Source organism: Triticum aestivum, chromosome 2D (genome assembly GCF_018294505.1).
Source record: "Triticum aestivum cultivar Chinese Spring chromosome 2D, IWGSC CS RefSeq v2.1, whole genome shotgun sequence".
Lineage (NCBI taxonomy): Eukaryota > Viridiplantae > Streptophyta > Magnoliopsida > Poales > Poaceae > Triticum > Triticum aestivum.
Genome location: NC_057799.1, coordinates 543,628,696 through 543,645,015, shown reverse-complemented (window position 1 = coordinate 543,645,015; position 16,320 = coordinate 543,628,696). Strand labels below are relative to the sequence as shown.

The following is a 16,320-nucleotide window of genomic DNA, read 5'->3' as shown; positions in this document are numbered from 1 at the left end:
GGAGTGCGCCGCGATCTCAGGGACGGATTGGCAGGTGCACCTGATGTTTCCCAACGCATGTTCAGGCGCTGCTCATCGTGGGCTCGCCTGCCTTGCTTTGCATGACGGGACGTGTGCCCGGGCATTTCTCGTCGTCTCCAATCCCGATCTACTACTAGTGCTGCTGCCGCTGCGTCGGTGTGTCTGTCTGAAAGCGCTTGGAGGAGGAGAGGATCAGAGGAGTGCGCCGCGATCATGGCGGCCACCTTTCAACGGGTGTCACCTCACACGCCCACCATCCCACATTGGCATAGTACTTCACCCATTGAAACTTTGAACTGCATCCCCTAAAAATTCATTCGTTTCATACCAATTTGGCGCCATCTCATGGTCTTCAGCATAACGAACGAGTTCTCCATGCACAGGAGTCTCGGTGTACATGCACGGGCCATTGGAGCAGCTCTGCAGTAGTGTTTGGATCACCCAGCGGAATGCTCTGCAAGGAGTCTTATGACATTTCTTCAAGGGAACGGCCGCTTCTTACGTTTAAAGCAAACAATTCGATGGACGGATATATAATCACGTCTAAGCTACGGAAAGCGAGGTATGTTTGGTGCTCCCAGGATACCAACAGCAGTGACAGCGATCCTGTCAAAATCAGCCAGGGCTCTTAGGTGAGTGACGCGACGCGCCATCCGTCCCATGTAGAAATTTATAACGCTGCTTATCTGTCGACCACTACTATAAGCGGGAACAAATCGCACCAACAAAATTGTACAAAATCAACATCACCTGGAATTGTATGCATTTCATCAACATCACCCTAACGGTCGCGACGTAAATAAAAGAATAAAGATACTTCTGAAAACAAAAACCAACGATGCCGACATGGTACTATACCTTTGTCTATACCAATATTCTCCCTGATCAAGACGCTACTTACTTTAGTCTAGTATATGATCTACCAGGGCTTCAAACTTCAGTAAAGAAAAAGAAGCATTCATTACCACAGAATTTATTTGGAGTGGCCGACATGGAGGTGACAGAAAGGAATGGTCTCTCTTTTTTTCCTGCGCAAAATATGCCTGCGATCAAACTCCACGCATCATCAACCGACTAAAATGGTTGATTTCTGCAGCAAGAGGCAACACAACAGTTCGGTAAGAAATCTGTATTAACATTACCCACTGACGCCGAGGAGCCGACGGGTGCCCGTACAAGCAGAAATAATCCACAAAGAATAGTTGGTACATCATACAACTTCAGCTCAGAGAGCAGTCAAAGAGCACATGACACTAGGCTGTGTTGTAATACAAATTCATCATGTTCATCTTAAGCACGCATGACCTACCGAAGAAGAGACGGGTGATGAGGCGGCTCATTATTGTTGCTAGGGTCTGTTAAGACACCTATATCGTCTATATGTACAGCCATCAGCAGGGTTTTACTTCTCCGAGCTGAGTCTTCCTGTGTCCACCTGGGGATCTGCACAACATAATAACATCTTAGGCTCAGATTTGCTTCTGAATGAAGCTCAGAACAGACAAAAACCCATTCAGGTTGCAGCGAAAATGATTCATTACCAAACTATTTTGTAGGTATTCAATCTGAATGTTAGCTAACAAGTCATGTTCTCCTACTATTAAAGGTTTACACTGGATTACTGGACAGATGTTTTCAGATAGACTAATGTAAACACTGAACAAGTATCTACTGTCAATCAGCAAGGGCTCCTGCGCCACATTATCTGTAATAACACTTGCCCAAAAGTGGCAACAGTCACATTCCAGGTGATGACAATCCGAGCCAGCAAGTTATCCACTTTAGCCTATCGCAAATGCAATGTGGTAAGCTACTGCGCTATTTTAGTCTTTCCAGCAAAAAGGGTATTAATGTTAACATCATCTGATCATGCATAAATAGGATAATATTGGGTGTAGATGGCTGCATAATATGACAACAATAAGACAAGACAGACCTAAAGGCTAGAGTTCAAATGGTGGCATATATAGAATATCAATGACAGTTAGACCAATAGAGTAACAATAAAATATTTTCCTAAGGAATGTGAGCAAACTTACCCCAGGTAAACTTGCAAGGACAAATTAGCTTTCCTCATCATCAGTTTTAGCATTTTTCCTTGACTTCTTCACTGGATGCCAAACTTTCCCTTTTAACAGAAATTAATTATTAGCCTACCAAACAACAATGAAGATCACAGCCAAAAGGGGAAGTTCCCAATCTAACAATCAAGGTCTTGGATGCATATGCATCTACTGACTCGTGGACTCATGCATAATCTGTAACCAATGTAATCAAACTACCATCAGTCCATCACTTCTTGCAAAACATAAATCTAACTCAAAACCAGACAGTACTCAACATAAGCCTCACACACCAAATCATATCTGGTACAAGACAATTGTAACCATTTTGGGCCTCAAGGGAGCAGTAGCGCAGTATACTAGACCCAACATATATACCCTACATAATTCTCATAATGGAAAACAGCATCAAATAATACCACCAGCCAATGTTTATCAAACAACAACTCCGAAGTTGTCGAATGCATGACTAATTGACTAGACGTCTAAACTAACCCAGGTTTTCTTTATTTTGGCACCACTATATATACAATGTCTGATGTTTCAATATTTCACTTATGATTGTTGTACGACACAACAGGCATCACATGACAATGACAAACCAATACCAGCAAGCTCTACCTAGAGTGGAAAAGAAGAAGCCTGCTCACAAATCAAGTCCAAATTCTAAGGCCCGCTAGGATATCCTTCTCTATGTCTACCGATTTGCTCAAAACCATTGTCTAGACAAATGAAAATATAAGCACCTTTATAGCACTAATATTACTTGGTCAAGTACAACAATGTTTCACCAATTTAAAAATAATTAGATGCTGCATAGAAATAACAAGAGACTCTACCAAAAGTCAAGGTTTCTCCTTAAAAAATCAAGTTTTTGGAACTTTCTCTTCTCTTTGAGAGAAAAAGATCAAAGGATGACTTTGTCAGACCAACAACGTTCAAAACCTACATATACTGAACACAAATAAAGCATAAGAAACAGGAGGAGCGTTTGTGAGTATATATGTGCATGGAGGCTAGTATAGCGTGTACACAGGTGTAATGGTGTTTCGTTGTACGACCGTCATACATATGAAGTCATTTAAGTCGTATGTGAATCATTCTCATTTTCGTACCAGTTATAACCTCACTAAATATACTGACTGTTAAACCTCCAACTGAAGAATGTGCTATTACCTAAGGGCACCACTCCTGGGCCTAGTTATACTACTAAGGATTACTAATACTCCCTCCGGTCCTTTTTAGTCTGCATATAAATTTTGTCGTAAGTCAAAGTATCTCTACTTGACCAAACTTATAGAAAAAAGTATCAATGTTTACAATGGCAAATCAATATTGTTAGATTCATTCTGACATGAAGTTTCATAGTATATACATTTGATATTGCAGATGTTGATATTTTTTAATACAAATTTGGTCAAACTTTGCAAAGTTTGACTTGACACAAATCTAATACACGGAGTAAAAAGGACCGGAGGGAGCAACTTGCAAGACATAATAGAAAGACACTAGATCAAAGTAAATGACTACCTCATGAAAAAGAGTCTTTTTCTTATAACAATTATGTGGAGGATCTCAGAGCATCCACATACACTGTAAAGTCATGATAATCCGACCTATGTACAGTGCGTTGAATTTGAATGAAATAATTATCTTCAACCATAAAGGCAAAATTTCCAGTATTTAATTGTGGATTAGGAGGTCTGTTAGGTTGTTAAGATTCACCAGGCAAAGGCAAATAACTTGCAGAAATGCAGATGCATAGGCTAATTAACCTAAAACTGCATTAAAAGTACAGTCAGCTACGAGAATCATCATGAACTGCATAAGCTAACAAAGGAGTACTCATCTTAAACAAAACAATACTAAGGAAAACAATCACCATCACTACAGCACAGTGAGACGTATTTGGACGTGCAACCAGAAAAGAATCACAATCACTAACTGCACTATCATTTCGAAAGTGCATGCAATCGTATTATAACCATGCAGTTAAATTTGATGAACCAACAAAACAGAATAAGATAATAGTACAGGCAAAAGCATGAAATGGAACAGAGAAAAGTGATTTATCAGTTGTTTTCTGTACCCAACAAACTATGCCATCTACTCCCTCCATTCCTAAATATAAACCCTTTTAGAGATTTCAATACGGACTACATACGGAGCAAAATGAGTGAATCTACAATCTAAAATATGTCTATATACATCTGTATGTAGTCCATATCGAAATCTCTGAAAAGGCTTATATTTAGAAATGGAGGGAGTACTATGGAAAATTCTTAAAATCCTCAAAAATTCCTATACCTACTAAAATGTCCTATCGTTACATGTTTCATCAGGTAGCACATCTCCCATACTACATTGGTGGAAGTAGTAAAGCAGAAAAGAAAATCTATTTAGCGTCAACTAAATCATCCAAACACACATCAAATGTCCATAGCGAGCAATTTATCAGGCACCGCATAATACAACCCAAAGCTAATGATATGGACAGTCTATCATGGTTGATTAGGATTGATTTCACTTGGAGAAGAAACAGAATTCCAAGAACATGTTATAAAGCGCAAAATGGTCCGTGATTTATAACTGCAGAAGGTCAAGCATCCAGCTAGAGGACAGAGAATGGTAAGACATCATCGTACGCGTTTGAATTTTTCGGCTTTAGCATTCATTTCAGATACCAGGGGTAGATGCGCCCTTCCGTGCTTCGCCCACAGATTAAACGTGGCAGCTCAGCTCCAGGACTATGTACCCATAACACATCATCATTTCGCTATCGAAACAAGTCTCATCCACCTCACCTTGGACGAAATAGGCCTCTGACGGCCATCCCCGCTGCGTGGTGAAGCACATGGCCTCCTCCTTGGTCATCGCGGCCTTAACCATGGTGGCCCTCGTCATCTCCGCCGCGTCCACGGCGGCCCTCGCGTTGTAGACGACGGTGCCGACGAGATCGGACACCCCGAGCGGCCGCCGCATCGGCGGCACCCAGTACGACCCCCCGGGCACGAAGGGGAGCCACTCCGGAGCGGCCCGCCGAACCAGGACGCCGTGGATGGCGTCGTTCAGGCGCCCCATCCCCATCGGCTCCTCCCCGGAGTCCCCGGAGGAGGTGGAGGAGGCGGATTCCTCGGAGAGGTCGATCTCGATCAGCTCCACCTTGTCTGAGAGGGCGCGGTGGGGCTGCAGGGAGGAGCCCGGGGCGGCCGGGCGGCCTAGGGTTAGGGTTCGCGCGAGGAGGCGAGCCATGGTAGATGGCTAAGGGATCGCGCGGATAATGGGAAGATTTGACACGCGACTCGCCCCAGACGGAGACGAAGAAGATGGAGGTTGTGCGTGGGGCCCGCGTGTCATTGGCAGTGAGGGAATCGGTGGCTGGCGCGCGGGGTCCAACCCGTGGTCAAGGGAGATGCAATTTCTAAGTCTCATTTCTAAAGGATACATTTTATTTTTCTCTTATAACTAAAGTTTCGCTTTTTTTTAACGTAGTACAATCGAAGTCGCTCACGAGCATAAACTCACTCCTATGAACGCACACACGCATACTCTACCCCTATGAACGCCTCCAAGAGACTGAGCAGATATATCATCTTGTGATTCACGAAGTCGCCAAGGGCGCGACAACATTTATTTTTCTCTTCAATTTGTTTTTTATTTCTTATTTTTTAGGCAATTTTTTTATTTTCGAGATGATTTGTGGAGGAGAACAAAAACGCAAAGCTCAAGCCATAGACTGGGACGACACGCCCTCACTATTTTATTTCTCTTATTAATTAATTAAAGTTTTGCTTTTTCTCTACAGTTGCACAACATATATTTTTCCTTCCGATTTTCTTTTCATTTGTTAGTCTGATAACCCTTAAGTATAGGAGATCGTTTGTAGCTTTTTTCGATAAATAAGAGTGTTGAACCCAACGAGGAGCTAAAAATATAATTTATATTATCTTCAAGTTCTATCGACCACCGATACAACTCTAAGCACACTAACGTTTGCTTTACCTAGAAACAAGTAATAAATTACTTTCTAGATTTAATGGCATATGTTTCAAGATAATATAGAACCTGAAAAAAAGTTATGTGTGGGTTTTAATAAAAGTATAATTAATTTAGCAAGTGTGAGAAAATGGTGGTAGGACTGGCGAAATTATCCTAGGCAATTGATAAAAATATCAGTAATCATTATAGCAATTTTATACGAGGGAGAGACATCGGCTAACATACTTTCCATATTTGGATCATATGCACTTATGATTGGAACTCTACCAAGCATCCACAACAACTAAAGATCATTAAGATAAAACTCAACCATAGTTTTAAGTGTAAAGTCCCTTTAATCCCATACACAACAATCCTCTTACTCGGGTTTAGATTGTCGTCACTCTGGCAACCCACTATAAGCGAATCATGAACATATTGCAACACCCTACAGCGGAAATCCCCCACGTGTGCACGGCACGGAATGCACCATAGGACAGCACCAAAATAAAACACGCAACTCAAACCAATGATGTTCATCAATCAGCCCATAGGACAAAAAGAATCTACTCAAACATCATAAGATAGCTACGAATAATATATAGCATAAAGCACTATGTTTAAGTAGGGGGTACAGCGAGTTGCGAGAGAGTGGACCGCTAACAATAGATGAGGGAAGGTGATGGAGGTGTTGAGGAAGATGACGGAGTTGTTGGAGTAGATCGCAGCCACGATGGTTCCCCCGGCGGCACTCCGGCATCACCTGGAGAGAGAGGGAGAGAGCCCCCCTCCTTCTTCTTCTTCTTCCTTGGCCTCCCCACTAGATGGAGGAGGGTTTACCCTCTAGTCCTTGGCTGCCATGGCTCCTGCAAGGCAGGAGCCCCTCCGAGATTGGATCTCTCTCTGTTTCTCTTCTGTTTCGTGTCTTTGTTTCTGGCCGAAAATCGTTTCTTATATTGGAGATTCGTAACTTCGATTGGGCTGAATTTTGAGGAGGTTTTCTCCAAAAATTATCTTTCTTGCAGAAAAGAAGGGATCCAGCCGACCTAGGAGGTGAACACAAGACATCAGGGTGCGCTCTGATGTCTTGTGGTCACCTTGTAGGTTGGTTCGCGCCCTGTTGTCTTGTGGGGTCCTCAGGCACCATCTTGCGTTGATTCTTTTTCCCCAAATCACATATATTCCAAAAAATATCCGTAAAATTTTATCGCGTTTGGACTTCATTTTATATGGATTTTCTACGAAACAAAAAATATGCAACAAACAGGAACTGGCATTGGGCACTGGATCAATATGTTAGTTCAGGAAAATCATATAAATTGTTGCCAAAAGTATGTGAAATAGTAAAATATTGGCATGAAATAATAAAAAATTATAGGTACGACAGATACGTATCATAGTCCCGAGGCAATTGTATTTTCCTTCCCGAGATGATTTATGGAGGAGAACGAGGGCACAAAGCTCGAGCTATATACTGGGACGGCATGCGCCAACTTGCCAAGGTGGGGGGGCAGTGATATGTGGTCGCCGGCACTGGAGAATGAGGGGTTTCAAGGGATGGGCAGAGCGGGGCGGCAACAACTCAGTGAAAGAGGTGGCTTAAGCATTGCAGCAACACTCCGGCTGCGACTGGTTGGAGACGGTGGTTCATCCAACTATGGTGGACGACAAGTGGTAGCATGCTAGTGCTATTGTGGCAGTGGCAGATCTAGTGAGGGAACCACCATGGCACCCCTCTAAAGTTTAATCTAGTTTATAATATATATTACACACTAATCGTACAATAATCTAATGCTATTGAAGGAGTTTTTTTATCAATTGTGACGATATTTAGATTAAATTGCACTATTTGACACCCCGATGCAAGGATTCTAGCTCCACCACTGTGCTGTGGAGAGAAGGAGGAAGACGACGGAACCAACAGAGGGAGAAATGACCGAACCTGGTGGAGGAGGTGATTCCTCCGACAGGTCGATCTCGATCAGCTCCACCTTGTTTGAGAGGCGCTCGGAGCTGTCGGGCACCTTAGGGTTAGGGTTCGCGCGCCCAGGCGTGTTGTCGATAGATTTGACATGCGCGAGATGGCTGGGGATCGCGCGGATAATGAGAAGATTTGACACGCGACTCGACCCAGGCAGAGACTAAGATGATGGAGTCCTGGGTGGGCCCTGCGTGTCATTGGTAGAGAGGGGAATCGGTGGCTGACGTGAGGCCGGGGTCCATCCTATGGTCAAGACAGATGTCTAAATCAACATTTTATTTCTACTGATTAATTATTAAAGTTTTGCATTTGTCGGTCACATGACATATGTTTTTTTTTCAATTTGTTTTTCACATTTGCTATTTCTAGACAACTGATGGTAGCTGCAACTATGTCGGTATTTCCCCGGAGAGGGAGGGATGATGTAGCACATCAACGGTAGGTATTTCCCTCAGTTATGAAACCAAGGTATCGAACCAGTAGGAGAACCAAGCAACACAACGTAAACAGCACCTGCACACAAACAACAACACCTCGCAACCCAACGAGTTAAAGGGGTTGTCAATTCCTTCCGGGGTATGGCGCCTCAAGATAGGCAAGCGGATGTGAGGTAAATTATAGTAGATTGATAGACCGAACGCCAAATAAAATAAATAAAGATAAAACACAGCAAGGTATTTTTGTATTTTTTGGTTTAATAGATCTGAATAAAAATGCAAAGGAAAAGTAGATCGCAAGGCAAATATATGAGAAAGAAGACCCGGGGGCCGTAGGTTTCACTAGTGGCTTCTCTCAAGAAAAATAGCAAACGGTGGGTAAACAAATTACTGTTGGGAAATTGATAGAACTTCAAATAATTATGACGATATCCAGGCAATGATCATTACATAGGCATCACGTCCAAGATTAGTAGACCGACTCCTGCCTGCATCTACTACTATTACTCCACACATCGACCGCTATCCAGCATGCATCTAGTCTATTAAGTTCATGAAAAAACGGAGTAATGCAATAAGAACGATGACATGATGTAGACAAGATCTGTTTATCTATATGGCGGTAGATATAGATATCGTCTTTTTATCCTTAGTAGCAATGATACATACGTGTCGGTTCCCTTTCTGTCACTGGGATCGAGCACCGTAAGATCGAACCCACTACCGGGCACTTCTTCCCATTGCAAGATAAATAGATCAAGTTGGCCAAACAAAACCCAAATATCGGAGAAGAAATACGAGGCTATAAGAGATCATGCATATAAGAGATCAAAGAAACTCAAATAACTTTCATGGATATAAAAAGATATGACTGATCATAAACTCGAAGTTCATCAGATCCCAATAAACACACCGCAAAAGAGTTACATCATATGGATCTCCAAGAGACCATTGTATTGAGAATTCAGCGAGAGAGAGAAAGCCATCTAGCTACTCACTACTAGGGAAAACCCTAGTATTAGCGCTTGAAATATGCATAGCAGTAGCGCTGGGTCCAGCGCTACTGCTACCGCGCTACAGCTAAGTTGTAGCAGTAGTGCTCTTATGGGCAGCGCTACTGGTAAGTATTGTTAGCAGTAGCGCTTCCTGGACCAGCGCTACTGATACCTATCTGTAGTGCTTTGCTACCTCTTGAGCATGCGTTGGTTTTCCCTTGAAGAGGAAAGGGTGATGCAGCAAAGTAGCGTAAGTATTTCCCTTAGTTTTTGAGAACCAAGGTATCAATCCAGTAGGAGATAACACGCAAGTCACCTAGTACCTGCACAAACAATCAAGAACCTTGCAACCAACACGATAAAGGGGTTGTCAATCCCTTCACGGTCACTCGCAAATTTGAGATCTAATAAAGATAATAAGATAATATTTTTGGTATTTTTGTTTTATAGATTGGAAAGTAAAGATTGCAAAATAAAATAAATAGGAAACTAGAATTGTAGATCGGAAACTTATATGATGTAAAATAGACCCGGGGGCCATAGGTTTCACTAGTGGCTTCTCTCAAGATAGCATGTATTACGGTGGGTGAACAAATTACTACCGAGCAATTGATAGAAAAGCACATAGTTATGAGAATATCTAGTCAATGATCATGAATATAGGCATCACGTCCGTGTCAAGTAGACCAAAACGATTCTGCATCTACTACTATTACTCCACACATTGATCGCTATCCAGCATCACTACAAAAAAATACACTTCCGTGATGATACATGTTTGTCACAGTAGGTCACATTTTCTGTCATGCATGTACATCCATGACAAATTTATGACAGAACCAAGATAGTCATACATGTGTTGTCGTAGAAGTGTTCCATGACATTACCAAAATTATCATCACGAAAGTGTCCACTTCCATGACGATAAATCGCGCGTCATAGAAGTGCTTTCATCAAGGGTGACCGACACGTGGCATCCATCGTAACGGAACGCCGTTAAGCTATCGGGTCCGGTTTTGGATCCGATAACCCGTTAACAGCCCCGACCAATGGGGATTTTCCACGTGTAAAATCATCATTGGCTGGAGGGAACACGTGTCAGCTCACCGTTGGGACAGACGTCATCCACTCATTGGACCCAAAGCGCCTATGATACGTCGACACGTGGCACGGCCCAAGAGAGGCCCATTCCTGTGAAAAGGCCGGCCCGTTTGACTTGGTCAAAAGGTGGCGGGCCGGACCACGGCAAGCCTGTTAACGGCCTGTTCGCATATAGCCCATTTACAGCCCGCTAACCCAGGGCCCGTTTACGGCCTATCCGAATTAGGCTCAGTAGCGTCATCTGGGCCGTCCAATATAATTCCAGCCCGTTTTAACTTCCGGCTCATGTATGGCCCATGACGTCTTTTGGCCCATATGAGGCCCTTAGTAACCCTCGGCCCATTAACGGCCCGTGGTAAAACTGGCCCGTAATGAACAGTGTATCACTTTATACCCATTAACGGCCCATTATTCCGTTGGGCCGTTTCCGACCCATGTTATCTTTCGACCTTCTTAGGGCCCATTTATTCTTGGGCTCATTTCCAGCATTCGTTTACTTTTGGCCCGTTACTGTCATTTTCAGCTTGTGGGCCAAATACAGCCCGTGGTTACAGTCGGCCCGTTTGTGGCCCGTTAATACGTTGGGCCGTTTTTATGGCGTCATCAAATACGGCCTATTAACGACGGCCCGTTATGGTCGGCCCATGAACGGATGATTTCAACTCTAGCCCATTTATGGCCATAATGTGGTCTGTTATTGGCCCATGTTTGGCCAACCGATCATACGGCCCGTAGAAGGCCCATTGATGATACGGCCCGTAGAAGGCCCATTGTGTCTACGGCCCTTAGAAGGCCCATTGTTTCTACGGCCCGTAGGAGGCCTACAGTAAATATGTAGCCCATTGTTAATGTGGCCTAGTTTAAAAAATAGGTTATTCCGGCCACTAGCAAACCGCGGAAAAAGAACTGCACTGACTACAAGAAAACAAATAAACAAGACAACGGAAATAAATAAGCAAGTAACTTACACTAGGCTATCACGGCTATTACACATATTACATCCACTGGGCATCAAAGTTTGCCACCAGTGCAAATATAGGGAACAAAGCAGCATATAAACGCCGCAGCAAAACAAGTCCAGAACTGAAACCACTTCAGAAGAGCTCAAGAAACAATATCCCGGGTACCCATAATGCTGGCAAGATGCTTAGCAAGCTTATTAACTTTCTCTTGTTTGGCGCTTAAATCCTCCAGCACTTGCTGTTGCACCAGAAAGTATGCATCTGAATGCTGCAGGGACTTCCTCAGTCCTTCGGCTTCCTGTCGCATAACATCTGATCGATGTCTTTCAACTTGAAGTTGAGACTCAAGAAGCCGAACTGATTCAGGCAGCGAGTACGAAGAGCTGGTGCGAGCAGTAGTAGCCAGTAACTCGAACACTACATCAAGACAGGACTTTGGGGTTGTCTCAGTGTCTTCAATATAGTTTTTATCAGCTTTCTTGGAGAACAACAGGGATGTCTCACTATCTTGAACCTGATCTGCATTACTTCCTTTACCATTGCATAACGGGGTACTCTTCTCCAATATTTTATCCGCGTTCTAAAGGAGAAACAAACAAACACATCACAGGTTTACAATGTAGTATCTGAAACTCATTTTGGTAAACCAGTTCAGTAGTAAGGTGGACAGGATAACAGCATGAAACAAACATATATCTATGTAGTATGGTCACTGTATGGTCTATATCATTCTAGTTTATGTTGCCAAATCAAGATAGATACTATTCGAATCATATCTATTTAAGACAAAGCAACATAGACAGAATATAAGTGTGGGAAACTACACAGCAATAACAACACTTGTAATGTGCATGGCATGAGAACATAACTGTTTATTCAATTGAAACTGAAATCAACATAAAGCAAGTTACAACAGCAAACACGTTAAAGAAACAGGTTTAAAACATACCTGTTGCGCCATTGGAGTTTCAATTGCATCCTTCAAATTTGAAATTAGTTGGTATGAGTAAATACAGTGATGCAAGAGCAAAGTAGTATGAACCATAGCTACGGAACCTGACCTGAGAACAATTCTTCTTCTTCTTTAAGCGTTGACTTGGGGTTCGGAGTGGTGTTCCTCGTGCTTTGGGCACTGCAGTTGCCTTACTAACTGCTCGTGTTTGGGTGCTCTGTGGTGGAGACGGTGCTGTGTCAATGGGAACTGGGTTACTATCTGCTGGGGTTGGGGTTAGAAGGGGTGTAGCTGGTTATGTGTCCAACTGGGTAGGGGTACAATCTGTGTGACTCTGGGTTATGTGTGGTGGGGCTGGTTCTTGGGCAAGTACAACCGTGGTTCTATCTCCATCGACAGGTAGCATGATCTTTTCTGAAGACCGTGTTTTTACTCCCACAGATACTTCCATCACCCCCTCCAGTTGAAATGGCTGATAAACAAGAAAAGTAATTGAATGTACAGACATTGTAAGATAGATAGGTGCAATGGATAGTAGGGAAGAAAATAGGGCATGAAATAATTCACATTTATGTTGTCTAACCAAACAGAATAGCAGGACATAATTTCAAATATATGATGGCTAATTAAACAGGATAGCATGACACAATTTGACATGTATGATGGCTAACTAAACAGGATAGAATGACATACTTCAAAATATGATGACTATGTAAACATGATGACATGATATAACTATACGATGTGTCTATTAAAGTGGTTGGCATGCCATAAATCACAAACATGCCGTCGATGGAAACATGATGGCATGATATAATTCACAGATAGAATGACATAATTCAAAATATGATGACTATGTGAACAGGATGAGATGATATAACTATATTATGTCTTTAGAAAATGGGTTGGCATGCCATAATTCAGATACATGCTGTCTATGTAAACATCATGGCATGATATAATTCAAATATATGATTTATATACTAAGGAAGTGAGTAGAGGGCAATCGCATATATGATGTGTCAACTAAGGAGATGGCATTCAACATCGTGTATATGATGTAAAAACTAAGCATTGCAATACAACATATGCATGATATGAGTAATATAACCCTGCAAAGTTTGAGCATACACCTCAGGGGGGTAATAGGACTGGTCATCTGCCTCTGAATCCTCCTCTGAAGAGCTATCTGTAACCAGCAACATATCTGCTTCACCAGGTAGCATTGTCTGCTCTGAAGACCTTGTTTTCACTCCAGATTTCTCCATCACCAATTCAAATGGCTGATGCACAGGAAGAGCAGTTCAATATACAAACATTGTCGACAAAAGCAATGAGAAATACAAAAAAATGACGGCATGATATAATTCACATATATGACGCTTGGCTAAACAGCATGGCATTGCATAATTCACATATATAATGCCTTGCAACAAGATAGCATTGCATAATTCACATATATAATGTCTTGCAAAAAGATGGCATTGCATAATTCACATATATGGTAATTAGACACTAAACAGGTGGCATTCACACAAATCATGTCTAAACTAAGCAAATGACATAGCAATGCAAGATACCATACGCACGATATGAGCAACATAACCCTGCCAAGTTAGAGCATGCACCTCGGGGGGAATAGGACTGGTCATCTATCTCTGAATCCTCCTCTGAGGAGCTATCCGTAACCAGCGAGATATGCGCTTCGTCAAATAGCATAGTCTGCTCTGAAGACCTTGTTTTCACTCCAGAATTTTCCATCACCGTGTCAAATGGCTGATGCACACGAAGAGTAGTTGAATGTACTAACATTGTTGACAAATGTAATACGTAACAAAAAAAAGGATGGCCTCATATAATTCACATATAAGATGACTGGCTAAGCAGGATGGCATTGCAAAATTCACATATATGATGCCTGGCTAAACAAGATGGCATTGCATAATTCACATAAACGATGAATAAACTAAACAGATGGCATTCACACAAAGCATGTCTAAACTAAGCAGTTGACATATTTGATGTATAAAGTAAGCAATGCAAGGCATCATATGCATGATATAACCAACATCAGCATGCCAAGTTAGAGCGAAGACCTCATGGGGTAAATAGGAGTGGTCTTCTGCTTCTGAATCCCCCTCAGAACAGTTATCTTCCTCTTGATTATGATCCGAAATGGGTGGAGGGGGGCTGCCTTTGTGCCCACCATGGAGCGACGTCTGCATGAAATTTTATTGCCACGCAAGGCTCGTCTCTTTTGCTCTACATGTTCAGTTCCATTGTGTACAATAACTGACATGCATAGGAATAAAACATTGTGAGATTATGTAAGGAGTGCATGCACAAATCCAGAGTGATGGTAGCAAACTGTGGATAGACCCAAAACCAATGATAGCAGGCAGATAATAGCTTTAGTTAAAAAATACAGATAATGCCTCCTTTAATGTTTGTTTGCACCCAACATGAAACTCATAGTAGACACCCGAGATTAACCAGATAGTAGACAGATAATACTGATTGCTGCCCCAATATGTACCCCACAACCATTTAAAAACTCAAGTTTCAGCATAAGTTTGGACCTGAGTCGGAGTCTAATAGGTGAACACGACGATAAAGTAGCATGTCATCATATTAAGCGATGCATAACGTAAGCAGACACGGAAGAGTGCGACCTCTCTTGCGGGCCCGTGTAGTCCTCAAGGTCATCTGCTCAGTTGATGATGGTAATGCAGTTGTCATGGCTGCCGGTGGCGGGGAAGAAGATCTGAGGCGGCGAAAGACAGTCTGGAGAGCGGATCCCTGCTGTGGTGAACCCTTCCGTCGTTGGAGCAGCTGAGCTGGGGTGGAACACAGCACCGCAGGAGCAGGACAAACCACACAAGGTTTTCTTTGACACATATCTGTAACAGAAGTAATTGTGTAAGGGCTTGTTTGAATTTGAGGATTCTAACAATGCAGGGATAGGAAATAGACAGGAATAGGATAGGAATGCACGTGCAAAACAGAGAATTTAAAAACACAGGATTTCTGCCAATCTGGGTGTTTGGTTCACAAGAATTGGAAGATCACAAGATGCAAAGAAGTATGGTGAGATTAAGTCAAACCACAAGAAGTGTACAACCTCTTTGGCGAAGCCATGTCGATCTCAGCATGATTGGGTTGGCCGGTGAGGATGCTCCGGCTGACTTGGCTGTCGGAGGAGGGGAAGAAGATCTTAGGCATCTGGAGATGGAGCCCGAGGTACTGCTCCGCTGTGATGGAGGGTTTCGTCGTTGGAGCAGCTCCGGTGAGTTGTACGACGCCGAGGCTGAAGCAGGACAAGAGAGACAACGTTAACCTGAGTGGAATTCTAATAGCATCTCTAATCGATGACGTAAAATACATAACCACAAAGTGCTAAATGTATACATCAGCCGCTCATCTCTGAACTTAACTGTCGAAACTGAATTTAACTGTTGAAACTGAACTTAACTGTCGAAACTGAATTTTGCTGTCGAAACTGAACGCACTAGAGGTGAGGCTACATCTCAGTCGACCGACTTTTTCATCTCTGGTCAGTCGATTTTGCAGCCGTTGGATACGAAATCAAGGGCCTGCAGTTCATCTTCAACCTCCACCCCTTGAGCCGCCAGCCAGCACCGGCCAAACAGCCGCCCCGCTCGCCCCGAAAACACTCCCCACCGCCGGTCCGCCGCCGCCCCGGGCATCCCTCTAGGCCCCCCCCGTGCCGAGATTTTTCTCCAATGATCCCCACGCCACCGCCCCACCACCGCCGGTGACCACCGCCCCCACCCTGAACCCTAAGATAGATAGTGGGGTACTTCTCCGGC

General features: G+C 43.1%; 1 protein-coding gene across 1 annotated transcript; it reads right to left on the bottom strand.

The window, feature by feature from the left end:
• Positions 1 to 1,140: 1,140 nt before the first annotated feature.
• On the bottom strand, positions 1,141 to 5,445 carry LOC123054374 (uncharacterized). Its single transcript, XM_044478139.1, has 3 exons — positions 4,889 to 5,445; positions 2,061 to 2,149; positions 1,141 to 1,464 (listed from the first exon to the last, which is right to left on the bottom strand). Exons 1-2 carry the CDS (start codon positions 5,334 to 5,336, stop codon positions 2,085 to 2,087), a joined length of 513 nt encoding a protein of 170 aa, XP_044334074.1. The 5' UTR covers positions 5,337 to 5,445; the 3' UTR covers positions 1,141 to 1,464; positions 2,061 to 2,084.
• Positions 5,446 to 16,320: the final 10,875 nt, after the last annotated feature.